This window comes from Moschus berezovskii, chromosome 19 (genome assembly GCF_049115385.1).
Source record: "Moschus berezovskii isolate FMDL1 chromosome 19, NW_MosBer_1.0, whole genome shotgun sequence".
In the NCBI taxonomy this organism is placed as follows: Eukaryota; Metazoa; Chordata; class Mammalia; order Artiodactyla; family Moschidae; genus Moschus; species Moschus berezovskii.
Genome location: NC_142478.1, coordinates 38,827,762 through 38,855,081, shown reverse-complemented (window position 1 = coordinate 38,855,081; position 27,320 = coordinate 38,827,762). Strand labels below are relative to the sequence as shown.

Sequence of the window (27,320 nt, the reverse complement as noted above, 5' to 3'; positions counted from 1 at the left end):
AATATAACCCTTAAAAATCGTTCACTGTATTGTATATCTGTAACATACAATATTGTACATCTGTACTTCAGCAAAAAAAAAAAAATATATATATATATAAATTAAAAGGAAGATAATATGACGTGTATACTATAAGCTCCTAGTGAAATCTTAGATAACATTAATGTTACATCTTGAAATATTGAATATTTTTGCAGCATGACATTAATAAAAACACCAAATAGATAGTCTCTCACACATTCATATCAGATTTTGATGCCAGATTTACAAAACAGATTTAGATTTTCAGAATGTTGTGGATGTTGGAATTGCAGATAAGGGAATGTAGACTTCTGTTTAGTGCCTGCTGACTTTAAAATTGCTATGATCTATGACCCATATTTTTTTTCATAACATTTAGGATTCAAAGCTGTTTTGTGGATACTCTTGATTCCTCAATCATCCCACAAGCAAATGCTGACCTTTTCTTTATTTTGACCAATAATATCTAAAAGTGAATTAGAGACCTGTAAACAGATATAACAAGCAGTGGACATGGACTTTTTTTCTTTAATATTATGCTTTTTCCGTCTCTGCTTTCTGAAGAGTGGTGATTACACGTTGAAAAAATAGTATTCCTATTTTTTTCAATACAGGTTCAGATTAGTGTATAAGATAACTAAGAATTTTCTGTTGGAAAGTGTTACTTATTTGAACATAGACTGTAATAGTATTTCTCATGGCACTTTATTTGGAAGTTTGAAATTTCCCCTTAAAATAGAATGGAAAATAGATTGCAGTAAAAAGCAGAAGACCTCAATGCTGTCAGTCATCCTCGGATGTAATAGTTGGATGATCTCTGTGCAGTGTGTGCTCAGTTGCTCATCATACCTGACTCTTTGCAACCCCATGGACTGTAGCCTGCCAGGCTCCTCTGTCCACAGGACTTCCCAAGCAAGAATACTGGAGTGGGTTTCCATTTCCCTCTCCAGGGGATATTCCCAACGCCGAGATCAAACTCAGGTATCCTGCATTGACAGGTGGATTCTTTACCACTGAGCCACCAGGGAATCCCCTGAAGGGAGTTAATCCTAATTCTATGGATTTCTCTGGTGGCTCAGATGGTAAGGAGTCTGCCTGCAATGCAGGCTACAGTTCTTACCTAGAAAATGCATATGCAGGAGATCTCACATTGGTGGGAGCTGCAAAGCTAAACCTGTTTTATTTCATACTGTTATCTATAGAACTTGATTTGATGGAAAAGTTTTGTGCTTAAAACACCCTGTGCTAGTGGTTTTAAGGGACTATACATTAATAACTTTTGGTACTCTATTTTATATAGGATGAAGGAGTTGAATCTGATGATTTGAAAAAAGATCTACCTCTAATGCCTCCACCTCCAGATTCATGTAGCATGAAGTTGACCATCAAGGAAATTTGGTTTAGTTTTGCAGCTCCTACCAATGTGAGATCTCCTGCACATGCATTTTCTAGGTAAGAAATTTTTAAAATAGATTACTATCCCTTGATTCCCCTGATTTTTAAAAAAATTTTAAATTACATAAATTCTGTGTCATGTATCTTTTTGGATCGTTTTTCTAATATATCTAGTATTAGGGTTGCTACTTTTTTACCATCTTGCTTACTTCATACTTTGTGTAGACATTATTCTCAGCTTGTTTAACCCTTTTTCTTTTCTAGAGTTTTGTTTTAATTTTACATGTCACCCTGTCATGAGCTTTTTACTTTTTTCCCCTCTAACTGACTTTTGTATTTTTCTTTCTAATTTTATCATCCTTTGCATTTCCCACTTATATATTCAGAATCTATCTACTGGTCAGAAGGAAAAGTAATTTTGCCTAAATAAAATAGCCACAGAGTACAATATGTATGGGAGATTGTTTGAAATAGTCTTTAAAATATTTGTTTATATATATATATTTTCATTTTAAAAGGCAGCTGAACCTTTTAAGCACTGCAACTCCAGCTGTTGGTGCATGGCTTGTTCCCATTGATCAACTCAAGTCATCTTTAAACAAATTAGAAACTGAGGGGACCTTGAGAATTTGTGCTGTTATGGGATGCATAATGACAGAAGCATTAGAGGTATGTGTTTTAACAGTGCAAAGTGTCATGCAAAGTTTATTGTTGGAAATATTCCCTTATTATTTATTGTTGTTGGAAAATATCAGACCTGTAAGTTCTTAAATTTCTAGATATCTTTTGTTTATTGTATCTTTGCTATATCCTTCTAATTCTGTTGTTTTGCTTTTATCAGAATAAAAGTGTACATTTTCCCTTAAGAAGTAAATATAACAGACTTACAAAAGTTGCCCGCTTTCTCCAAGAAAATCCTTCCTGTTTGCTGTGCAATATACTACATCACTACCTTCACCAGGCAAATTACTCCATCATTGATGACGCTACAATGGTGAGTTACTGGAATCATGCTGCTGCTGCTGCTGCTGCTAAGTCACTTCAGTCGTGTCCGACTCTGTGTGACCCCATAGACGGAGGCCCACCAGGCTCCCCTGTCCCTGGGATTCTCCAGGCAAGAACACTGGAGTGGGTTGCCATTTCCTTCTCCAATGTGTGAAAGTGAAGTCGCTCAGTCATGTCCGACCCATAGCGACCCCATGGACTGCAGCCTACCAGGCTCCTCCATCCATGGGATTTTCTAGGCAAGAGTACTGGAATCATACGTTAGTTTTAAAAAAGCCTCTATTCTGTTGGTTAGCCACTGACACACAAGGTTTGAGATGAGTATGGAAAGTCCAGAGGAGAAATGTGGTTAGAAATTTGGGCTCAGATTAATGGTTTAGGTGTTGCCAGCCTGAAGGTGTTAGAAGCAGTGAACATGGATGAGTTTTCTAAGAATATGTTGAGTGAGAAACTGGTCAGGGATGGATCCTCGATAAATACTGAAATGAAAGGGGCATGGAGAGAGTGCATAGAGGTACACAAATTGCTGAAGAGGGAAAGGAGGAGAACCAGGAAAGACCATCTTAGAGGCCAAAGGTATAATGAATTGCAAGCAAAAGAGTAGTCATTAGTCATATTTCACATAAATAAATGTTTAATAAGAAGACTCTTGAGAGTCCCTTGGACTGCAAGGAGATCCACCAGTCCATTCTAAAGGAGATCAGTCCTGGGTGTTCACTGGAAGGACTGATGCTAAAGCTGAAACTCCAGTACTTTGGCCACCTCATGCGAAGAGTTGACTCACTGGAAAAGAGTCTGATGCTAGGAAGGATTGGGGGTGGGAGGAGAAGGGGACGACAGAGAATGAGATGGCTGGATGGCATCACCGAGTCGATGGACATGAGTTTGAGTGAACTCCGGGAGTTGGTGATGGACAGGGAGGCCTGGCGTGCTGTGATTCATGGGGTTGCAAAGAGTCGGACACAACTGAGCGACTGAACTGAACTGAATTAATAATTGAGGGAGGGACTATAAAACTATATGAATAGATTCAGTGTATCTGTCCTAGAAAAGCACTATGGAAGGTAACACATTGTGGTTAAGAGATTAGAGCTTGAGGACCTCCCTCTCCACTCCAAGCTTCTGATGAACAGAGAATACACAAGAATCTTCAGCTAAATTAATAATCAATGTATCAGTACTGTTGATGGCCAGTCATGCTCCTGATAACCTTTAATGAAAGAATCTGGAGTAAATTATGGATTTCATAAATGTACTCAGACCTTAGGTTAGTATAGTGCCTTCTCCTCCCACTCTGTGAACTGAAGACTGGGAGGCCACAGTGCAAGGTTAATTTGCCCATCTAGGTATAGGCAGAGAAATTAGAACAGAAGGAATGGCAGGAATTTTGCATGGATGGATGCTCTGCCAGGATATGGTTTCCATGTAAGAGGAAGAAATACAAGAGACCCTCCTTCCTTGAATCTAGGAATGAAAGGGAAGGCTACTGCTGCTGCTGCTAAGTCGCTTCAGTCGTGTCCGACTCTGTGCGACCCCATAGACGGCAGCCCACCAGGCTCCCCCATCGCTGGGATTCTCCAGGCAAGAATACTGGAGTGTGTTGCCATTTCCTTCTCCAAAAGGGAAGGCTAAGGAACCTAATATTCCTCAGAAAGTAAATGAGTGATTCCTGCCATCTAGTAAGTGGCTCTCTTCAGTCAGAACCCTTACTCCTAACACAAGGAATTGTAGGAGAGGAGTTGGGTATTTTCTCCTTTAGGCTAAGTCTACAACAGGCAAATTTTCTTTCTTAAAATCATCACTATGTAGAATAAAATATATTCTAAATTTTGTAATTGTTACTGATAATATATTTGTTTCAAAACAGTTACAAATCCTTTGTCTATCATTTAACTATAATAATTTGTTATTTTTTATGTTAAAATAGAGGTAGTTTTTGAAGGAAATGTTTTCATTTCCTCTTTGCTTAATGAATATTCCAGGTGGCACAAAATACATTTAATTCTTCAGTTGATCAAAACAGGTGAAGTGCATTGAATGCTTCTTACAGGGAATCCCACTTTTATACCCCATATTTAGCCTCTTATTTACCTGGTACAGTCCGTAGCGTTGCACAGAGTCAGACACGACTGAAGTGACTTAGCACACACACACATGCTGTGTTGTTTATTATGGAAAGATGCAACTTTGTGTTTAGAAAATGAGTTCTGTCATCAGTTTGAAATAGTGATTCCATTGTGTAAACCTGGACAAATGACTCAATGTATAAATTCTCATTTCCTCTTCTCTAAATGGGAGTTATGAGATTTAAATGAATAAATGCATATAGAACACTAAATAGTAATTATTATTGTTACACTAAGATGACTCCTAACCATGTCAATGTTGTCACAGAGTGATGGCCTTCCTGCTCTGGTAACTTTAAAGAAAGGTTTGGTTGCACTGGCAAGGCAGTGGATGAAGTTTATTGTGGTGACACCAGCCTTTAAAGGAGTTAGTTTACATCGACCTGCTCAGTCCCTGAAACCTCAGTCAGCTGTGCACCATGAACATGAAGATGGGCTTGGGCTGGACAATGGAGGTGGTCTTCAAAGTGATACCAGTGCTGATGGAGCAGAATTTGAATTTGATGCAGGTAATTCTGTAAATATTGTGGCTGGATTTGGAACCTAATACTTTTGATAATTTTAATAAGTTTTGTCCCGAATTTGAAAACATCATGGCTTTATTATACAAGTCTGATTTGTTTTGGTCCAAATAAATGGTAATGATGTTGGAATCTTTATGCACACTTCACTTTGAAGTTTAATTTTGTGAAATGCAGTAGAAATACAGAGAAATTCTTCTCCTAATCTATCTAGTACAATTAAGAGACATCTTTATATAACTAGACTATTTTGAGTGAAACACATGAATTTTTTGAAATTTGTATTTGTCTGTTTATCAAACTCCCTATGCCAGTCTTTTGTAGATTTGAATTTTACCTGGTAGTTTGATTCTGAATTTGTGTAATGTTTAGAAGTATGCATTCAGCCCATAATTCTGTCATTATTATTAGGACAGAGGCAGTAGATAATGCATTTTAGAGATATACTTGCATACTTTAATGCTTTTTCAAAGAGTAATTTTTATTATCATGATTATAATATTCAATGGAAATTTATCTTACGATATTTTGAAAAAATATTAAAAGTACCATGGAAAAGGACAGTAGTCTTAAAATTAGAGCTTTCAGAACATTGATATATATTACTTTACCAAGCTTTAAAAAAATTTCTTTTAAACTTCGTGTTTAACAACTAAGTATGTTATGAGTAATAGGCTGGATTTTTGTTATTTTGAAAAATTTCAAGTCTAACCACAAACTGAAAAAAAATAGTGCAGAAATATTCTTTCTAATTGTCTGCAGATACCTAGGTTAATTTGCAAACATTTTGTACTTTCTTCAGTATAGTTGAATGGGTTTTTAATCTCTATGCCATTTGGGAGAAATATGTGAAAAATTAGAAGCTGTTTGTTCCTTTCTTGGGACTGAGTGAAAAGATTGGGGTTTGAAGAATAAAAGAAAGAAGAATGAATATTATAGCAGAATCCATAGTTAATTTTTCAAGAAATACGAAGAATTGAGTTTTGCTATACCATCAGGAGTGTTTCAAGATGTTTCAAGACTATATGATAATCTGTAGCCCGCTTATTCTTTTGTACTGTTTCAGCCACAGTCAGTGAACACACAATGCTACTGGAGGGAACAGCCAACCGGCCTCCACCTGGTAGCTCTGGACCTGTAACTGGAGCTGAGATAATGAGGAAGCTTTCTAAGACTCATACCCATAGTGACTCTGCATTAAAAATAAAGGTACATTGTTGCTGTCTTTGTTAGAGTTACTTCAACTTACAGAGAAGACCTAAGCTTTTGTTATCTCAAATGTAAAAATTAGGTATTCACCCTGCTGCTGCTGCTGCTAAGTCGCTTCAGTCGTGTCCCACTCTGTGCGACCCCATAGACGGCAGCCCACCAGGCTCCCCCGTCCCTGGGATTTTCCAGGCAAGAACACAATATCTAAATAGTTCTTTTATGTTGAGATTAACATACTTAGTAACTTATAGTTTATACATTTCAAAGAAAATTATATTAACAATCAGTAATTAATATTGAATGAGGACTCCTTTAATTACCAAGCCTTAGGGCTGTCTTTTCATTTTATTGACTACTGTATTCAATAAAAGGACTTCCCTGTAGCTCAAACGGTAAAGAATATGCCTGCGATGCAGGAGATGAGGGTTCGATCCCTGCGTTGGGAAGTTCCGATGGAGAACAGAATGGCAATCCACTCAAGTAACTCTTGCCTGGAGAATTCCATGGACAGAGAAGCCTGGCAGGCTATTGTCTGTGGGATCGCAAAGAGTCGGACACGACTGAGTGACTAACGCACACATGCACACGTATTCAATAAAAAACAGTGTTGAACATGGGTGTACCTATGGCTGATTTTTGTTGATATATGATAGAAAACCACAAAATTCTGTAATGCATATAAATATCCTTCAATTAAAAAAATAAAGGGGAAAAAATGTTAAAAATGTTGATCAACTTATAATTATTAGTTTTAATGAGAAGTCTTACTGGTAGTGCATGATCAATATACAGTTTAAATAGTTAATAAAGTTAAATAATGTATGTTGTTGAACATATAAGAAAGGAGACATTTTCATTCATACTAGTTCTGGGTGGGAGTGTAAATTGGCATACATAACATCTTTGAAGAGCAATTTGTCAATTTTTAATTGTAAAATGTTAAACATAATGCCTTTTAACCCGAATGCTCAAAGACACATGTCCAAGAATGTTCTTTACAACACTGTTTATAATAGGAAAATGATGGAAGCAACATACATAACTGAGAACTAATAAATAATGTTATCTTCACATGGATGCATATTATGAAGACTTCAAAAAGATAGAGTATATGTCTAAATGGACATGGAATGATCACCAAAGCACATTGATTCAAGTAAAAATAAGGTATAGGACAATATATATCTCTGTGTTAAAAGAGATAAATATGTATATGTGCTTATATAGGCAAATTATTTAGAGGATAGATAAATGGTTAAGAGGACTTTTGGGGCAAGGGTTCTAGTAGACTGGAGTTCAGGGGATGCTTTTTATTGGCTAGTCTTTGCTTTTGAAAGTTTTATTCTGTATAAGCATTGTTCTTATAATGAAAACATTTAATGACAGTTTGATATACATTTTTTAAAGTTTGGGCTATAAAGGCCTATTCTGTTTCTGCAATACAGTTACAAGCCTGGAACACATTAAATTCTCAACCCCTTAATCTGTCTCAGAATTGCTGTTTTTCTTTTTTAAAAAAATTATTTATTTTTAATTGAAAGATCATTGCTTTACAATGTTGTGTTGGTTTCTGCCATATATAATTTGAATCAGCCATAGGTATACACATGTGCCCTAGAATTATTCCTGGTTTATGATCTTTCCAAAGGCTTTGATCATATTACTATTAATGGTGTTCTCAGATATTTTTTGAACATTCCTTTGTTTATGGATTATGAAAATCCAAATAATTAAAATTAAAAGTACTTTGTTTCAGATCTCCGCTTATTAGGATACTTCTGTCTGCATGGTCTTCCTTTGTACTGTTTTAAACTGATCTAGAATTCCAGTCTTAGATGCGACAGATCAGATAGAGATTGGTCAATTGTGTAACTTTTGATTTTTTTTTTTTTAATTTTCTTCAGAGAATTGCTGGAAATTCTTTTTGGCATATTAGAGCTTTACAGAGAATCAGGTCTTAGCACAGAGATTTATCATCAGAGTATTAAGAAGGGTGGTATAGTATGAAGAATTTTGGGATATATGTCTTGATACCAGACTCCCACTTCAGATTTTAAAGGGAGTTGTAGCTGTGAGTATGCTCAATTTTGTCTGACTGTTTGTGACACTATGGACTGTAGCCTGCTGGGCTTCTCTCTTCATGGAATTTTCCAGGCAAGAAAACTGGAGCAGGTTGCCATTTCCTACTACCCAGGAATCAAGCCCCTGTCTCTTGTGTCTCCTGCACTGCAGGCAGATTCTTTACCACTGAGCCACCAGGGAAGCCCCCATTGGGAGGTTAATCATTGTTAATATTAAGTGAATAATACTAAATGCTGTCCTTTGCATTGTACTGTAGAGTTTTAAAACATTAGTACATACATTTGAGATTCACTGCAATTCTAGTAGAGACAAACTGTTTAGGTAGACACGGTTGTATTAATGTGAATAATATAGTAATAAAAACAGTGAGTCATTGTGGTTATCTGTAGTCTTTTTTATGTGCATAAGAAAGAGCCCCACGTTGTTCTCTCTGTAGGGCATTCATCCCTATCATTCTCTGAGCTATACCAGTGGTGATACTGCCACAGATTCTCCAGTGCATGTGGGACGTGCAGGAGTACCAGTTAAGGAGAGTCCAAGAAAGGAAAGCCTACTCAGCTACCTGACCGGAAGTTTTCCAAGCTTGCACAACCTTCTGGAAGGGACCCCTCAGAGAAGTAGTGCAGCAGTGAAAAGTAGCTCCCTTTCGAGAACAGGTATATCCTTAATTGTGACAGTTATCAATTTACTTCTGTGGGAGTTGTAAAAAACAACAACAACAAAAAAATAGGACTTATGTTTATTCAGATATATATTTTGGATGCATACCTAGTCTTTTGTATGACAACTTATCTTTGAGAGTGTGTTTTGGGAAACTCTGTTTAACTTGTTGGTGTTTCTTAGTTTGTATTTTTAAATTGTAGCATTTGCTGTTATTCTCAACTTAGGCATGGTGTGTAATGCTGTCTAGACCAGCCAGGAGTGAATCTATTCTCATTATAGTCTCAATAAATTATTTATTAATGCATTAATATTCAAATGCCAAGAGTATTTAGTGAGTTTTAAAGACATATGCAAAAGGAAGATAATTTAACCTGAGTTTCTAAAAATAATTACATAAATCACATTTTCTGCTCCTTAGTACATAAGTAATGCTATACTCAGTAAAACTTTATTTTCAGGAAACACTATGGCCTCTGACATGTTATCTGAACACCCCTTGTTATCTGAGCCATCGTCTGTGAGTTTCTATAACTGGATGTCAAATGCTGTGGGTAACCGAGGAAGTGTGGTACAGGAGTCTCCTGTCACAAAATCAGGACACAATAGTCTCCCAACAGGTATTGAGCTATCGTGTTATTTTACTAACTGTCTAAAGGGTGCATGTAAATTTATAGTAAATCCTGTTTTTCAAAGGATGGTTAAAAATATCTCAAAGGTTTAAGTTTACCATGTAGTTGAAATTGTCTCATTTGCGAAATGCCTTTGATAATATTGCAATTGAGACGGTCATAAGCAGTAGCTCAGTGTTCTTGTGGAAAGGCAAATATGTCAAATGTGAGATATATATAATTTAAAGAGTTTAAAATTTCCATTTAATGTGTCTGGTTTAATTTTCAAAGTACCAAAAGGAGGTAAATGAAAAAATGCAAAATATAATGACGATATCATGTACCTACAATACAGAAAATACTTTCAACTTATCCAGATTCCTCTGCGGAGTAATAATAAACATTTTTCTCTGGTGGCTTAGAAGGTAAAGAATCTGCCTCCAATGCGGGAGACCTGTGCTCAGTGCCTGGGTTGGGAAGATCCATTGGAGGAGGGCATGAAAACCCACTCCAGTATTCTTGCCTTGGAGAATCCCCAAGGAGAGAGGAGCCTGATGGGCTACAGTCCATGGGATTGCAAAGACTCAGACTTGATAGAGCAACTAAGGACAGTAGCACATATTCTTTATAGTTATTTAAATACTTAATTAAATCTACAGAAATACTAAAAGCAATAAAGTAAGAGTCTTGCCCTCAAGGAGGGAAACAAATAAGGAAAATTTATTAATTTTAAAGCGGTCTTTATAAGTAGCAGGAAAACAGGCCAAGAATTCACAAAGAAATACTGGTGGCTATTTCCAATAACATAAATGGAGTCAGTCCTTTCCTATCGTTTTCTGTTTTTCTCTTATTTTTCCAAATTTCCTATATGTATGTATTATTTTATTGTTAAAGTGTGTATATATTTTTTAAAAGAATATGTGAAGTAGCTTTTGTTCCTAGTTACTTTGGGCAGCTGAAATTGATCTGAGTAACATCTATTTGGATCACTTTTAAATTCTATTCAGACAAAAATATGAAATTATGCAAAGTGACTGATAAATGACTACTCAGTACGTTTTATTTTTTGGCCGGTGTGTGGACCATTTTTGAATCTGCAGCCAATTCTAATTCTGACTCTAGGCTCACAGTATTGGCCCTTGATTGAAGGAGACAGAAGGCTGGTTCTTCCACCAGCTCTCAGCACTTTCCTGGAGCTAATCTCACTACTGCAGAGTTTAAATTTCAGGAGAGCCAAAAGGAACATTTCCTCTCTATCACAGATCCTTTGCCTGAGGAGTTAACAGAGTACAGAAGAAAGAAGTAGTGCCATTTTATTTTTGTTTTGCCTTGAGAAATAGTTAGGAAGAAAATTATATGTGGGGATTTTGTGATACCTATGGTTTTTGCCATATAACCCTGCTTCTGTCTATAATTTTGTTCCTCTCTGCAAAGCTGATGGGATATCAAATGCTTTTCAAAGTTCTTCCAGCCCTATAGTTTTATATTTTGGACTGACTGGCTCTAATACATACTTCATGTATAAAGATGAGTGATATTACTCTGAAAATATGGTTTAATTTCACTTTTTATTAGTGTCTGTAAAATAACCTGAAAAAATTTTTTTTTCTCAATTTAAATGGTCTGATAATACAATTATAATATAATACAAGCTTCATAAGTTTACTTTGCTGTATCCCTTTATGTTCTTTTCATTTCCCAAGAATTTAGAATTTATTTTTGAATACTTACTCTTTTAGGTGTTGCACCCAATCTTCCAACAATACCCTCAGCCTCAGATTTCAACACTGTCTTGTCTAGTGACCAGAATACTTTGGACGGGACACATTCTCAGCATAGCACTAGTCAGGATGATGTGGCAGGTGTAGAAGAAGCCAACCAAGGTTTTCCTGCTGTACAGCTTGCTGATGCTCAGGTGAGCCACTCCATTTTCCCCTAACTATAGTGACTGTGTATTAGGCAGTACTTAGCAGTTGGAACCATCAAGTGTGTGCACCATGGAATTCCACTGAAAATCTTTTTCCTTGCCTATCTGCCTAAAACCTTCATGTAAAAAAGAGGAGCCTTTAAAAAGTACATAGGTTAATTATAAATACAAATTAAGCATCTATAGATATTCATTAAACTGAAGAATGGTATATAGTTAGTCTGCCTCATACAGCAACATTCTTGTTATTTGGGGATAGAGACTGGCTAAATAATAGGACTAGAAAGTTAAGTTTAATCATTTCCACCAGTTTTAAGTGCTCTGTGAAGGTTTGAGTGAGCAACACAGAGGCATTGAAGATTTTAGAACAGAGGAATAAGGTACCTCGAACTGTTCATGTGGAAATGTATGGGTAGCAATGTGTTAAATGGATTGAGATGGAGAAACTAGAGGTAAAAAGATGAGTTAATGAAATAGTTCATGGAAGTGGTAATGAAACTTTTAGGTGGGTATGCCTTTGATAAGGTAAAAGAGAAATACAGTAGAGGTCTTATTTAATTGACTAAATGTAGGGAGTGGAGAACAAAATTCCCAAGGCAAATGGGAGAGTGGGAGATGGGTATTTAGAAGGGTTGTCTTTTCAGGATGAAGGAGGCCTGAGCATATTTTTTATTTAGGACGAATTAAGAGAGTTCTAATTAAAAAAAAAAAAAACGGCAAACTGATAGAGAAAGATTCAGAGAGAGATGAAAAGTGTTGGAATTTAGAGTCCTTTATAGAAAGAGATAACTTTTTGAGATAAAATGTACTTTTTCTCCGAGAATGTTTGGGAAGGCAGTATGGACAATTCATAACTGTACTGGTAAGTTTGCAAATTTACAGCCTCAGTTTTCTATCACAGTAGGAGGTGACTTACATCAAGAAATGTGTGAGGCACTTTTAAACTTTTTTGAGATTTACTTCTTCAATACCTTGGAGTAGTTTTTAGGGATTCTTTCACTGCTCGTTTAAGAGAAAAGAAATAATTTTTTATGTTTGTTTTGGCCTGGATAAACATTCATGGTATTTATTAGCATCCGATACACATTTTTAGAGACAACGGTACTATTTTACATATAAGACTCTAAAATCGGCCAGAGATGTATTAAGTAATACAATAAAAAACTATGTAAGGTGATTTAAATATATGTAAAGGTTGGAGTGAAATTGAAAGAGAGCTCACCAGAGATCCACAGAGGGATTACCAAATACTGCTGAGAGTCTAGTTATTTAGAATCTTGTTGTCCTTATTAGCTTAGCTATAGGAGTAGAAGAGGATTAATCCAAAGCAGATGTAGCAAGTCAAGTGAGGTGATAAGATGTAATATGCAGTCTTGGAAGTTGCTGAAAAGGAGTTTAAGGTAAGATTATGAGAGAAAAAGGAAGTCACCTAACTTTGGAATTAGAGCATTTGTTATTTCCATGGCCAGAGAAGCCTTTTAGGATGGTAATCTGGGATGGGAAAAGGAAAGAACTAAAATGACTGGTGGGTTTGCACGATTAACTAGGGGGCATACAGATAACAAAGATTAGGAAAGATGGAGAATGGCTTGAACCTTGAAGAGTGTTTCCTTTGGGATGAAAGAGAGAGCAAATCCAAGAAAGAGTAAACCCAAGAAAGTGTATGCCAAGCAAATATACAAGGGAGAGAAAAATTCTCCCTAAATTTCCAGTGTAGAATGAATTGTCTGAATTCTGTCATTCTAGACCTTCAGGCCTTCACAGGAGTAGTAGCCTATCTTCCCAAGCACAAACAAATGAGGTGACATAGAGACAAGTGAAAATGTGGACTGGAGTCTCACTGCAAAAATGGCACATCTCCATTTTGATAGATATTTTTTAAGCTTCAGGAAAAGAGAATGTGTGGTGAAAAAAGAAGGGAATCAATGAAGGCAGTTTAGGATGTAGAAGGAAAAGGAACCATGCAGCAGAGAATGAGTAGTCAGGATTATTATTACTGATCTACTGTGCATACATAGAGTTGTTTTTATTTTGGTTAGCACTTAGTGACTATGAGGTTCAGTTAACTGGAGACTTAGCCAGAGTGATGTATTTCCACAGCATATATGATACTTAAAATGTAAAAGTTCTTTGTCAGAAAATGTTAAATGACTTTTGCAACCGAGGGATACCATTTAAAAACAGATCAGCTTTAATAAACTACAACATATAAAATGTTTTTATATTAACAGAGGAGATTGATAAGCTCTTTTCTGAACCTTTTATAGCAGATATTTATGGAAACACAGTAGATATCCATGCCTTTTTTAAAACAAGAAGTAGAATGATTTAAACTAATTTTATTTTCCTTATACTTTCACTCAAGCACAATCAAGGAACTTTGTGTTTATGATTAATTTGAAGATGGGTGGCACAGAGTAGGTGCTTAAAAATATTAAGTTTTAAGTAAAATTAGAGCTTATTTATTATACAAGGCCTTTTTTCCCCTTCACATTACAGTAATAATATGTACTGAGATAATATGTAAGAAAAATAGCCGCAATAAATGTGAATTATAAATTGAGCTAATATAACTGTGTTATATCTTTTAGGTTGTTTTCAAACCTCTTCTGAGTCATACCGGGATCCAGTCACAGGACTCAATGCCACTCTGCTACCGAATGTACTTTGGAGAACACCTTTCATTTTCAGGGACTTTGGACTGCCTTAGAGCAGATATTGTGGATTCAGACACAGCCAAAGAGAGAAAAGGCAAAAGAGCAAGAAGGTGTTGCATTATTATTGGTTTTATGTAAAAATTTGTACAAAAGTTGTAATATCTGCTTTTTAACTTTGCTTTCTTCTAGTGCTTATGTGGAAGTAGTTTTAATAGCCTCATGAAAAGATAACTTCTGCTTAACAGAAATAGTAGCCACATTTTCTTAATAATTTATTGATTTTATCACTAGGCTGTGAGACCTATTTTTAGGTATATTTTTGTAAGATGTTAGTAGATGTGTTGTTTAATTGCTACGTTTTGTCTCTTTTGCGACCCCATGGACCATAGCCTTCCAGGCTCCTTGACCATGGTAGTTCCCAGGCACAAATAATGGGGTGGGTTGCCATTTCCTTCTCCAGAGGATCTTCTCAACCCAGGGATTGAAGTCATGACTTGTGCATTGGCAGGTGGAATCTTTACCAGTGAGCCACCAGGGAATCCATGAAAATAGGTATATCAGGGTCAGCCAAAGCACATATGCTGATAAATATACTTTATTTACTGTTGTAGTAGTATTTTATGATCTTACGGATTAAATTTATATATTATTCTTAGAATTTATTCCTGACCTCCTTTCTGAGTTGACTTGTAGCAGGTAGTATTTTCCATTAAGAACAGAGTAGATGTCATGTTGAGAGTTTCAGTTCAGTTCAGTCACTCATTCGTGTCCGACTCTTTGTGACCCCATGAGCAGCAGCACGCCAGGCCTCCCTGTCCATCACCAACTCCCAAAGTCTACCCAAACCCATGTCCATCGAGTTGGTGATGCCATCCACACATCTCATTCTCTGTTGTCCCCTTCTCCTCCTGCCCCCAATCCCTCCCAGCATCAGAATCTTTTCCAGTGAGTCAGCTCTGTGCATGAGGTGACCAAAGTATTGGAGTTTCAGCTTCAACATCAGTCCTTCCAATGAACACCCAGGACTGATCTCCTTTAGGACGGACTGGTTGGATCTCCTTGCAGTCCAAGGGACTCTCAAGAGTCTTCTCCAACACCACAGTTCAAAAGCATCAATTCTTCAGCACTCAGATTTCTTTATAGCTCAACTCTCACATCCATACATGACCACTGGAAAAACCATAGCCTTGACTAGATGGACCTTTGTTGGCAAAGTAATGTGTCTGCTTTTTAATATGCTATCTAGGTTGGTCATAACTTTCCTTCCAAGGAGTAAGCGTCTTTTACTTTCATGGCTGCGGTCAACATCTGCAGTAATTTTGGAGCCCAGAAAAATAAAGTCAGCCATTGTTTCCACTGTTTCCCCATCTATTTACCATGAAGTAATGGGACCAGATGCCATGATCTTAGTTTTCTGAATGTTGAGCTTTAAGCCAACTTTTTCACTCTCCTGTTTCACTTTCATTAAGAGCCTCTTTAATTCTTCTTCACTTTCTGCCATCAGGGTGCTGTCTTCTGCATACCTGAGGTTAGTGATATTTCTCCCAGCAATCTTGATTCGAGCTTGTGCTTCCTCCAGCCCAGCATGTCTCATGATGTACTCTGCATATAAGTTAAATAAGCTGGATGACAATATACAGCCTTGACGTACTCCTTTTCCTATTTGAAATCAGTCTGTTGTTTCATGTCCAGTTCTCACTGTTGCTTCCTGACCTGCATACAGGTTTCTCAAGAGGCAGGTCAGGTGGTCTGGATTTCCCATCTCTTTCAGAATTTTCCACAGTTTATGGTGATCCACACAGTCAAAGGCTTTGGCATAGTCAATAAAGCAGAAATAGATGTTTTTCTGGAACTCTCTTGATTTTTCAATGATCCAGAGGATGTTGGCAATTTGATCTCTGGTTCCTCTGCCTTTTCTAAAACCAGCTTGAACATATGGAAGTTCACGGTTCACGTATTGCTGAAGCCTGGCTTGGAGAATCTTGAGCATTACTTTACTAGCATGTGAGATGAGTGCTATTGTGTGGTAGTTGAGCATTCTTTGGCATTGCCTTTCTTTGGGGTTGGAATGAAAACTGACCTTTTCCAGTCCTGTGGCCACCGCTGAGTTTCCCAAATTTTCTGCTGTATTGAGTGTAGCACTTTTACAGCATCATCTTTCAGGATTTGAAATATCTCAACTGGAATTCCATCATCTCCACTAGCTTTGTTCATAGTGATGCTTCCTAAGGCCCACTTGACTTCACATTCCAGGATGTCTGACTCTAGGTGAGTGATCACACCATCGTCATTATCTGGGTCATGGAGATCTTTTTTGTACAGTTCTTCTGTGTATTCTTGTCACCTCTTCTTAATATCTTCTGCTTCTGTTAGGTCTCTACCATTTCTGTCCTTTATTGAGCCCATCTTTGCATGAAATGTTCCCTTAGTATCTCTGATTTTCTTGAAGAGATCTCTAGTCTTTCCCATTCTGTTTTTTTCCTCTATTATTTTGCACTGATCGCTAAGGAAAGCTTTCTTATCTCTCCTTGCTATTCTTTGGAACTCTGCATTCAAATGGGTATATCGTTCCTTTTCTCCTTTGCTTTTCGCTTCGTTGACAGTATAGCCTTGTCTTTCACAGTAGTGTGATACCGTTAACAGTGACCAAGCAAGCTGAAACACTGCAGAAGTGATCTTAATGATTATTAAGATTAATGGGGAAAATTACCTTTGTTTTTGAACTGGAAAAATATTTCTCAAAACATTAGAAAGTCTTTTACTGTTTATTATACATGTATAGGAAAATGAAAAATATAATAAAACTGATATTTTGTGCATACAGGTTAAAACATTTGAGAATTAAAATGTTTTCTTTTTTAAAAACTAGATGATAGTTTGTGTATCCCTGGCTGCTTACATCATGTAGCTTACAACACAGAAGGAGCATCTTTTCTGTGCTTTGGCAAATGTCATACTCCATTCTAAGCGATTTCCAGTGTTTTACCTTTGCACTTTCAGTGTTGTAGAATGTCTTCACTAGTTCTTTTCACCCCCTTTCTTTGGGATAGCTTCATCCCTTTGTCATGACCATATCTTCTTTACGCCAGTAAGTTTGCCTTCTCTGAATTCCATGAGCTGCATATCTAGAGTTTCTAGATGGAAGTGCCAACATTTTCATACTCAGTTGTTTTCTTTTATAACTCCATTTACTTTTTAAGAATTTATTTTTATTTAGTTAATATTGATTTATAACATTTTATATATATATATAAAATGTGTACAACATTCTCTTTCTACTCTTGTATACACAGCAGCATGCTTGCTACCAAAAGATTAGTTTCCTTTTGTCATCATACATTTGAGTTTCCTTACTCATTTTGTTTTCCCCTCCCTTACCTCAGCTCCTACCTCCCTGGTAACCACTACTCTGTTCTTTGTATCTGTGTGTGTGTTTTGTTTGGTTTGGTTATTTATCTTATTATTTGCTTTTTGTTTTTTGTATTTCACATGTAACTGAAATTATACTGTATTTGTCTTTCTTTTTGACTTATTTCACTTAGCGTAATGCCATTAAGTTCCATCCACGTTGTTGCAAAGGACAAGGACTTCATCTTTTTTTACACTGAGTAGGGTTCTGTGTGTGTGTGCACTTTGTTTGTATATCATATTTTCTTCATCCATTCATCCATTGGTGGGCACTTAAGTTGTTTTCATATCTTGGCCATTGTAAATAATGCTGTGATGAATGTAGAGGTACATATATCTTTTAGAATTAGTGTTTTTTTATTCTTTGGAAAAACACCCAGAAGTAAGAAAACTGGATCATAAGGTAGTTCTCATCTTAATTTTTGGAGGAATCTCTATATACTGTATCCCATAGTGGTATACCAATTTATATTCCCACCAACAGTGTATGGGAATTCCTTTTTCTCCACATCCTTGCCCACACTTGTTATTTCTCACGTTTTTAATGACAGCTATTCTAACATATATAAGGTGATATCTCATCATGGTTTTGATTTGTATTTCTCTAATAATCAGTGATGCTGAAAATCTTTTCATGTGTCTTCTGGCCATCTGTATGTCTTCTCTGGAAAAATACCCATTTATGACTGAGTGACTAACACATACCACCTATTTTTAATCATTTTTAAAATTACTGAGTTTTATGTAAGTATGATTTTGACTCAACACAGGATAAGATCAAGAAAGAAGACTTAAGGCCTAGTTTCCAACTTGTAAAAATAAGAAGTATGTTGACTTAGAACTTACTTCACCTTGGAGATTATTTTGCTAACAAATTAATAAAGACTGTATGATTCTGGGGGGAAAAAAAAACCTTGTCATTTTCTTTTTTTTTTCCCACATTTTTAGGCAAGGCCATGTGAATCTTCCTCCACTAGAGTTCAAACCGGCATTGATGTTGGAAACCTTTAGCATCAGCGCTGTTGTAATGGAAAAATCCATGTGCACCCCTCAGAACTCTACCAGTGCTCTTTCTTTTCATGATCTCAATAAGCGTTATTATAATACTTTTCACTGCAACTTTACTATTTCTTGTCAGTCAATAAGCCAGCATGTAGATATGGCTTTAGTTCGTCTCATTCATCAATTTAGTACAATGATAGATGACATCAAAGCGACTCAGACTGACATTAAACTTAGCAGATATACAGCTGGATCAGCTTCCCCAACACCTACTTTCAAAACCAGAAAACACCGGGACTTCCGCTCATCCGACTTCAGCCGCAGTTCTAGGGGAAGTCTTAATGGTGGCAATAGAGTAAATAATACAAAGAACAAACGGACCAACAATGAGAATAACAAAAAGGAGTCTCGAAACAAAAATTCATTAGGAAGATCTGAAAGAAGAACTTCAAAAGTGTCTAGAAAAGGTTCAAAAGATGTGGTGGATCATATGACTATCCACATGGACGACTCTGATTCAATTACAGTATCAGAACAAAGCGAGCCTTCAGCCGAGTGCTGGCAGAATATGTATAAGTTGCTTAACTTCTATTCACTAATCTCTGATCCAACAGGAATACTAGAAAAATCTTCAGAAACATTTGGACCAGCAGGTAATGGATATTTTTATATTTAAAAAATCTGTTTAGAACAGCAATAATACTAAAAAAAAAAAAAACTAAACAGCAATAATACTAAAAAAAAAAACTAAAAAGAGACAGGTTATTCACCATGTATTCTTATTGTTATTAGAAATGGATAATTGAATGCATAGAATTGGCAGTCACCCAAGAAGAGAGAATGGTGATGGTGATCAGATATTCTACTGCCCCTTTTCCCATCCTTTCTAACTTTTACACAGTCAGCTCTTAAAGAATTCAGACAGACCTGCTTTCAAATACCTGAGTCTCCTATTTGTTTTCAAATATGACCACGGGAAAATGGTGGAAATTTTCAAAAATCATTTTGGTGGAGAAGAGGACAAAGAGGGCTAGTTTAGAGTGTAAAGGAAGGAAAAACAAGGTAGTGTCCTTCCATTTTGCAGTATCTAAGCCCATATATTTCTGTTTACTTAAAGGAGTTCGGAGCCCTACAGAGCCGACATGTAAAGTTGTGTTTGAGAATGAACAAGACAATACTAGTGTGACTAAGAGGAAACGTAGTTTGGTAACTGCCGAACCTCAGCATGTTACTCTGATAGTGTTTGGGATTGGCATGGTGAACCGCACACACCTGGAGGCAGACATTGGTGGGCTAACAATGGAATCGGAACTGAAGAGGATTCATGGCAGTTTTACACTTAAGGAAAAAATGAAAGGTATGATGACATCCTGATACTGGAGTACCACTTTTCTGAAGAAAGCCAATGCCATGTCTCATAAATTCATACGTGGTGATTTTTCTTCAGAAATGGAACTTCCCATTTATATGGATCAAGAGTGCTTGTGTATATAGTTTTTTCCCTATTCTTAATGGTTTAAAATTTTTCTAAAGGCTCTGTGCTACTAGTTCTGAGATTTAAAATGTCATTGAGCTATTTAATGGCATTAGGCTCTTTAATGCATGAATGGCATGGTAAACTACATATTTTGCATTATTCCAGTTTTGACACATAACACATATGTATATATGAATGGATAGAAAGAAAAACCTTCAAGGAAATTTTTAAGAAATTTGTTCTAGAACAGTTTAAATTTCAGTGTACCCTTAAAATTATCTTTGTCACTGAATGTATTATGGATGAAATGAAGTTTTAATATGAAGTACAAATAAATTTCCAGAATTCATAGTTGGTTTTTTTTCCCACATTTTAAGATGTTTTACATCAAAAGATGACTGAGACATGTGCCACTGCTCATATCGGTGGGGTTAATATTGTGCTGCTTGAAGGGATTACACCAAATATACAGTAAGTGTGTTGTCTTTTTAATTATTAAAGTTGTTATAGTTTTATAGGAAACTTAAAATCCATTGGATGAATCTCGTACCTAGTAAGACTTGAGATTTATATAATATTGCCAGATACTGTGATTCTATCACTAAGAATATCACCAAATAAATTTTTTTTTCAGAAAAATTATTTGCTCCCTTTATAAAATTGGTTTACTGCCAGTCCTGCCACCCTAAAAAACTGACTGCCAGTACATTTTAAGATTGTGTAACAGGAAAAATGATTACAGTGTAAATTTCAGTTAAACATATAAGACGCAAGAGCTCACATAATTCAAATTAGTAAAACAATATTATAATCAGAAAATAAGCTGTCTCTTGATTTTACTAACTAATCATTACCCAGTATTCATACTTGGTTTCAAAACTTTATCTTGCCATTTTTTCATTTAAATAATTTAACAATAAAGTGTATGAGACCCTCCTAATGGTATAAATAGGCTTTCTACAGTGAGTATACCATTCCATATTGCTTTTGACTCTTTGCTCTTACCTTTTCATGTTCTCTTTTTGGGTCTGTCCAAAATTTTTCTAATAATAATTACCTTTACACATGATATTTAGATCACTAATTAGTTGTTAATATATTTAACCATTGACTTTGCTCATACACTTGGGAATATATAACTTCATTCCTAACTTTCTTTCGGTGGAGCAGTTTTATGCTATAACTACAAATTGTATTTTGATAATTTAGTCAGATTTTGAGAATTTTCTCATTTTTAGTAACTAGTTAATGTCCTACTATTGTCCCTTAAAGCATCTATCATTCTAAATACTGACAAAATAGAGGCTCTAGTTCAATGTTATAAAAATTAAATATTAGTCATAAATTGACTCATTACAGGTCTATTCATCACTTTCATACATGGGTAATATGATGACTGTTTTGGGGAACATTTCCTGAAATGGATGTGTAAATCTTGCTGAGGCAGTTTTGACTTGTGTATCTAGAACCAAAGAGCTTTTATAGCTGCTTAAAAGGTCCAGATCACATTTCCTAAGCTGGCTTTCTAAAGACCAGAAACTCCAGTAGTTGTAAGATAAGATATTTTCTGACTATTCAGAATGGAAGGAGGGGTATTATTATATAATAATTACAATTTAAAGGAGCATCTATTGTGGACCAGGAACCTCATATACATTATTTAATCCTCACTACAACCCTATTAACTGTGGCGGTTTTATCCCCACTGTACCGAACAATAAATCGAGATTTGGAAAGATCAGGGTGTTTTCCTAAAATGCTTAAAGTCATACAGTCAGTAAGAAGAGGTGCCTGAATCTCCACACCTTGTACCTTACTATGATGCTTCAAAGAAAGTCACCACAGACGGGTTTCATGATTCCTTTGTTGACTCTGAATTTAAAGTATCATGGTTACTTTAACCTATTCAGAAGTACAACAAATTTCTTTAAAAGTCTCCTATGTTTTATTTACTCCATCCTCTCAAAACTCTTTATCTCCATTATCTAAGAGAAGGCTTCAAATAGTCTCTAAATTTGCAAAACATATTTATAAAATAATTTTTGTAAGTATTAGTTGATATTTTTTTGCCTCTAAAAAAAGAAGTCAAGATCCCTTAACTTTTTCATTAAAAAAATAAAACTTTACTTATTACTCGCTACCAAACTCTAATAGCGTTAATAAGACTTTCTGGATTTATTCTTTGGGTTTTCATTTCTAGTTTCAATTAAAAGGAAATGGAACTTCAAAAAAGTTGAAAAAGTTCTTCCAGTGAAAATTTTTCAAATGAGAAATAAAAGCTTTTCAGATGATTGGTCATATTGTAACTAATTTATGCGAATGTTTATTTGCTTCCTTTTTGTTTTCCTGCTTTCTCTTGAATCTTCATCTGTAGACTGGAGGATTTTCCTACATCTCCTACAAGCACAGCCAAACAAGAGTTTCTGTATGTCATTCTTATTCTTTTTCATGGACTTTGTGATTAACATCGTATTGGATAGTTTTAGAGATAAAATATTAATATTTAGATTATCTGAATGGCTGTGAATGTATATAGTTAGTTATTATTTTGTAGCTTTAATATAGATCCTTTCATAGATTATATGGTTTGCTAATATTCATGGAAAACACACAGGTAAGAACTACCTTTTTGGTAATTCATACTTTGTTTTATTGTTGAAATATTCAAAATTGTAGTTATATGTTGCTTTGTGGTCTTTTAAGACCTGTTAATATTAAAGAAATCCTCATTAATATTGGATGTGATAATAGAAGCTGAAATTTTTAACTTTGTGAGAGTTTTGACAAGTTTGCAAAACTAATTATTAAAACACTAATATATGAAAATATCTACATTGCTCATCCTTCTGTCTTTAAAGTGTAGAGAGTTTGCTTCTCTATTGTCAAATTTTGTATGTGACTTTTATACTCTATATACTTTAATATTTTTGATTGTCTTGATTTTACCTATGTATATCTGATATTTTGTGGTAGTGAGCTATACCAAGCATGACGTATAAATATTTGTCATGTGAATCTTACCGCCATGACAGTTTAGTATGTTACTTAGCACTGATTATTTATTTGAACATTTTCTATAAAATTCAAGTATGCTGAATAAATTTAGTTGAATCTGCATATTTTGTTCCAGGCTAGTAAGATTATCGATAACTGGTGAGATTTATTTCACTGTGTATTGATAATAGGCCATAGACAAAAAATCATCAATCAACAACCCTTTTTTGGGATTATCTGTGATCTATATAACTTCGTGCTGTGGTTCATGGGGTCGCTAAGAGTTGGACACGACTGAGCAACTGAACTGAACTGAATATCACTTCATCAACCAACTAAAGTACTAATAAAGAATAAATGCACTAATACTAAGTTAGAAAATTGATTGTTTTTTGGAAACCACTCTTCCATATTAATATCATGTTAAAAGGTATAGAAAAAATAGTGATTTCTACTTCAGTATTTGGAATAGCTAAAGAAGATTTATTGTTTCTTTTTTTATCACTGAGTTCTCTAGATGTATAACAAAAAAATAGGCATGGCTTTAGAAAGGATGCTTTTTAATGACTGAAGATCATATCTTCATCCACTCAACTAATTAGGTTTCTAGGTTACAAATTATTGTCTGCACACTATGTTAGGTTTCAGAGATGGAATGGTAAGCAAATGAGAGGTTCATTCATTCATTTCATTTCAGTCGCTCAGTCGTGTCCGACTCTTTGCGACCCCATGAATCACAGCACACCAGGCCTCCTTGTCCATCACCAACTCCCGGAGTTCACGCAAACTCATGTCCATTGAGTCAGTGATGCCATCCAGCCATCTCATTCTCTGTTGTCCCCTTCTCCTCCCGCCCCCAATCCCTCCCAGCATCAGAGTTTTTTCCAATGAGTCAACTCTTCACGTGAGGTGGCCAAAGTATTGGAGTTTCAGATTTAGCATCCTTCCAATGAACACCCAGGACTGATATCCTTTGGAATGGACAGGTTAGATCTCCTTGCAGTCCAAGGGACTCTCAAGAGTCTTCTCCAGCACCACAGTTCAAAAGCATCAATTCTTCGGCAATCAGCTTTCTTCACAGGCCAACTCTCATATCCATAAATGACCACTGGAAAAACCATAGCCTTGACTAGACGGACCTTTGTTGGCAAAGGAATGACTCCGCTTTTTAATATGCTGTCTAGGTTGGTCATTACTTTCCTTCCAAAGGAAGGAAAAGAGTAAGTGTCTTTTAATTTCATGGCTGCAATCAGCATCTGCAGTGATTTTGGAGCCCAGAAAAATAAAGTCTGACACTGTTTCCACTGTTTCCCCATCTATTTCCCATGAAGTGATGGGACCAGATGCCATGATCTTTGTTTTCTGAATGTTGAGCCTCAAGCCAACTTTTTCACTCTCCTCTTTCACTTTCATCAAGAGGCTTTTGAGTTCCTCTTCACTTTCTGCCATAAGGGTGGTGTCATCTGCATATCTGAGGTTATTGGTATTTCTCCCGGCAATCTTGATTCCAGCTTGTGCTTCTTCCAGCCCAGCATTCCTCATGATGTACTCTGCATATAAGTTAAATAAGCAGGGTGACAATATACAGCCTTGATGTACTCCTTTAGTTCCTGTCATAATATCACTTTATAGGCCTGCTGCTGCTGCTAAGTCACTTCAGTCATGTCCGACTCTGTGTGATCCCATAGACAGAAGCCCACCCGGCTCCCCCGTCCCTGGGATTCTCCAGGCAAGAACACTGGAGTGGGTTGCCATTTCCTTCTCCAATGTGTGAAAGTGAAGTCGCTCAGTCGTGTCTGACCCTTAGCGACCCCACGGACTGCAGCCTACCAGGCTCCTCCATCCATGGGATTTTTTATAGGCCTACTCCCTCCTTTTTCATGCCTTCCTGCTAGGAGAGTTAACATATAAAGTACAATTGCCAAATAAGAAAGAAAGTTCCAGTGATTTTTAATAGATAACTAGACAATATGTGATCATAACACTCTCTGTCCCCACTGTAGAGATTTTCAGGCAAAACTGAATTGAGACAGGCAGCATGGGTCAGGGTGCCTTCCTTTTCCTGCCCTTAAAGTTTGGGCCTGCATCGTTAAGGAAGTAGGGTGGGGTTGGAGATAGAGATAATGAGGCCCTAAATTAAATCCTCAAATTCTTAACCTGCATGGATAAGCATGGCTGGTCTACCTATAAGGCCCTATTGTCTGGACACAGGAAGAAAAAGAAGATGAGGAAAACTCCTTGCCTCATTAGACACTGTGGTCATTATAACTTAGGTTCAGAGTGCATCTAGCAGAACTTTATCAAATAGACCAGCACTGTCAATGAATTCTCAAACCAAACTTCTTGGTCACTTGCTGTGAACTTTTTGCATATATGAGGCATGCCTGGCATGCCACAGGTTTTTATAGTCATCTGTTTAAAAAGACTTTGACCACTTCTTTCCTGTGTAAAACTCTACTACATGCTTTATGATATAGATTAAGGCACAGCTCTTTTAAGAGTTAAAATAGAATTGTGAATAGTTAATTCATTTGACAGCTTGTAAATTGTTTAATTCCACATTCTGGGGCTCCCTATGTCTTTAACATGTACAGTATGACAAGTTAATCAGATTCTCTGCAGTATCTGGCTCAGTTTGATCAGTGTAGAACTATCCTCTTGTCTAGCTCCAAGAAACATGACTCATGCTATAGTCATGGGCATCATTTATGTAGCCTCCAGTGTGAATGATGCCCTCTGGAGTTGGGCAACACAGAGTCCTTTAAGTTCTTAACATCGCAGTTTCCACTGGTAATACCACAGATCTTCAGTAGCAGAGTAGTCAGCCCTTTCTATTCTGACATTTGGCGTATAATTGAAAATCCAGGGTTGTGTATAGGCTGCTGTAATCAAAAGTAACATTTAAGGGGACTTCTGTAGATTATAAAAGTAAAATAGTAAGATAGGTGTAGAATTTCTTGACTGTCATGATGACAAGACGACTTCGTAAATTAATGCTTAGTTTTATTCAATAAGTGAATGCTATTCACAAGTATAATAAAGTCCTTTGCATTTTAGCATCATCTAAGTGTTTTGGCTTATGCTGAAATTGATTTTAAAATGGAATCTTTTTATTATTAGAATAGTTAGGATTCAAAATTTAGCAACTAGTCAGCATTCTAAAATCTACCATCATTCTGGTTAGAACAGTTCCATAGATTACTTTTTTCCTTTCTCTAATCAGTGATAGTTTTTGAAAGTAGTTTCCTTTGAAGAAGAAGGCAGATATAGTTCTGTAGTAATCATTTTTTAAGTTAGTATATTACCTGGATTTCACTATCTGTAAATAATCAAAACTGCTGATAGAACCACTCTTAACGCTTCTCAAGATTTATTCTAAGTTAAATGTAATGCATTGATTCCTTAGGTCCTTGAGACTATAAATAAATTGTCAATGAATCCTTTGTAGCCTAAGTAGAGATAATTATGTGAACTGGTCTGTAGTTAATATGAAATTTGCACTTTGTGTGTTTTGCTTAATCAGTTGTCAAGCATCCTTTGCCCATTTGAAAGATAACATTTATGTTAAGCTTTCAGTTTATGACAGGGCCTTTAGTGGTGTAGTTCATTGACATGAATCTTTCTGTTGTATGTGTCAAGACTGCTTCATCGTGACTTTTACATACATGATTTTTACAACATGCTATCTGTGGAATCTCACAGTTGTAGTGTTGAATCATTCTTCTGCTGTACTTCTTTCTGCTCATTTATTTCACCAGATTCAGAGGTGAAATTCTGCCATGTTCAAAGCATTGTTCTAGGTATTGGAAGGAAAAAACAAGAAACCAGGAAAGACAGTATTTCTATTTTATATCTGTACCAGTAAAACTTACCAATTTTTAACTAAGTAGTAGTTTACTCCTTATGAATTGGACTTCTATCATTTCTTTGCCACTCACTGAAAATTTTAAAAAAATGGAAAATGCAAGTTGAATTTCATCTTTCTCATTAATTTCTTTTAACCTACTAGCTGATTATAAGATTAATTTCTTTGATTAGATTTTAGAGGTATAATGGTGTTTTTCTTCCTTTTAAAGTTCACTGTCTATATTTTCATAGTGGTTGTAGAGATGCCTGAAATAAGTTGAAGAAAAATGGAGTTCTGAATGGGGAAAAATAAAAATGGAATTTTGTGTTGTATATGTGTAATATGTCAGTGTTCATTCTCTTCCATGTAAGCACATAC

General features: G+C 36.0%; 1 protein-coding gene across 10 annotated transcripts in view; it reads left to right on the top strand.

Moving 5' to 3' along the window:
* Positions 1 to 27,320, top strand: part of BLTP1 (bridge-like lipid transfer protein family member 1) — a 211,177-nt gene that overhangs the window by 113,354 nt on the left and 70,503 nt on the right. For 9 of the 10 annotated variants that reach the window (XR_016035322.1, XM_055405582.2, XM_055405581.2 and 6 more), the window contains exons 38-50: positions 1,322 to 1,473; positions 1,935 to 2,085; positions 2,258 to 2,410; positions 4,816 to 5,056; positions 6,135 to 6,277; positions 8,796 to 9,015; positions 9,481 to 9,639; positions 11,370 to 11,545; positions 14,149 to 14,324; positions 18,571 to 19,277; positions 19,742 to 19,981; positions 20,479 to 20,572; positions 22,476 to 22,526. Coding sequence is in view for 9 of the 10 variants with exons in the window: in XM_055405582.2 (XP_055261557.2) it covers positions 1,322 to 1,473; positions 1,935 to 2,085; positions 2,258 to 2,410; positions 4,816 to 5,056; positions 6,135 to 6,277; positions 8,796 to 9,015; positions 9,481 to 9,639; positions 11,370 to 11,545; positions 14,149 to 14,324; positions 18,571 to 19,277; positions 19,742 to 19,981; positions 20,479 to 20,572; positions 22,476 to 22,526 (2,663 nt within the window). In the remaining variant the exon portion in view is untranslated. The remainder of the gene's footprint in view (positions 1 to 1,321; positions 1,474 to 1,934; positions 2,086 to 2,257; positions 2,411 to 4,815; positions 5,057 to 6,134; positions 6,278 to 8,795; positions 9,016 to 9,480; positions 9,640 to 11,369; positions 11,546 to 14,148; positions 14,325 to 18,570; positions 19,278 to 19,741; positions 19,982 to 20,478; positions 20,573 to 22,475; positions 22,527 to 27,320) is intronic. The other variant, XM_055405584.2, reaches the window with a different exon arrangement.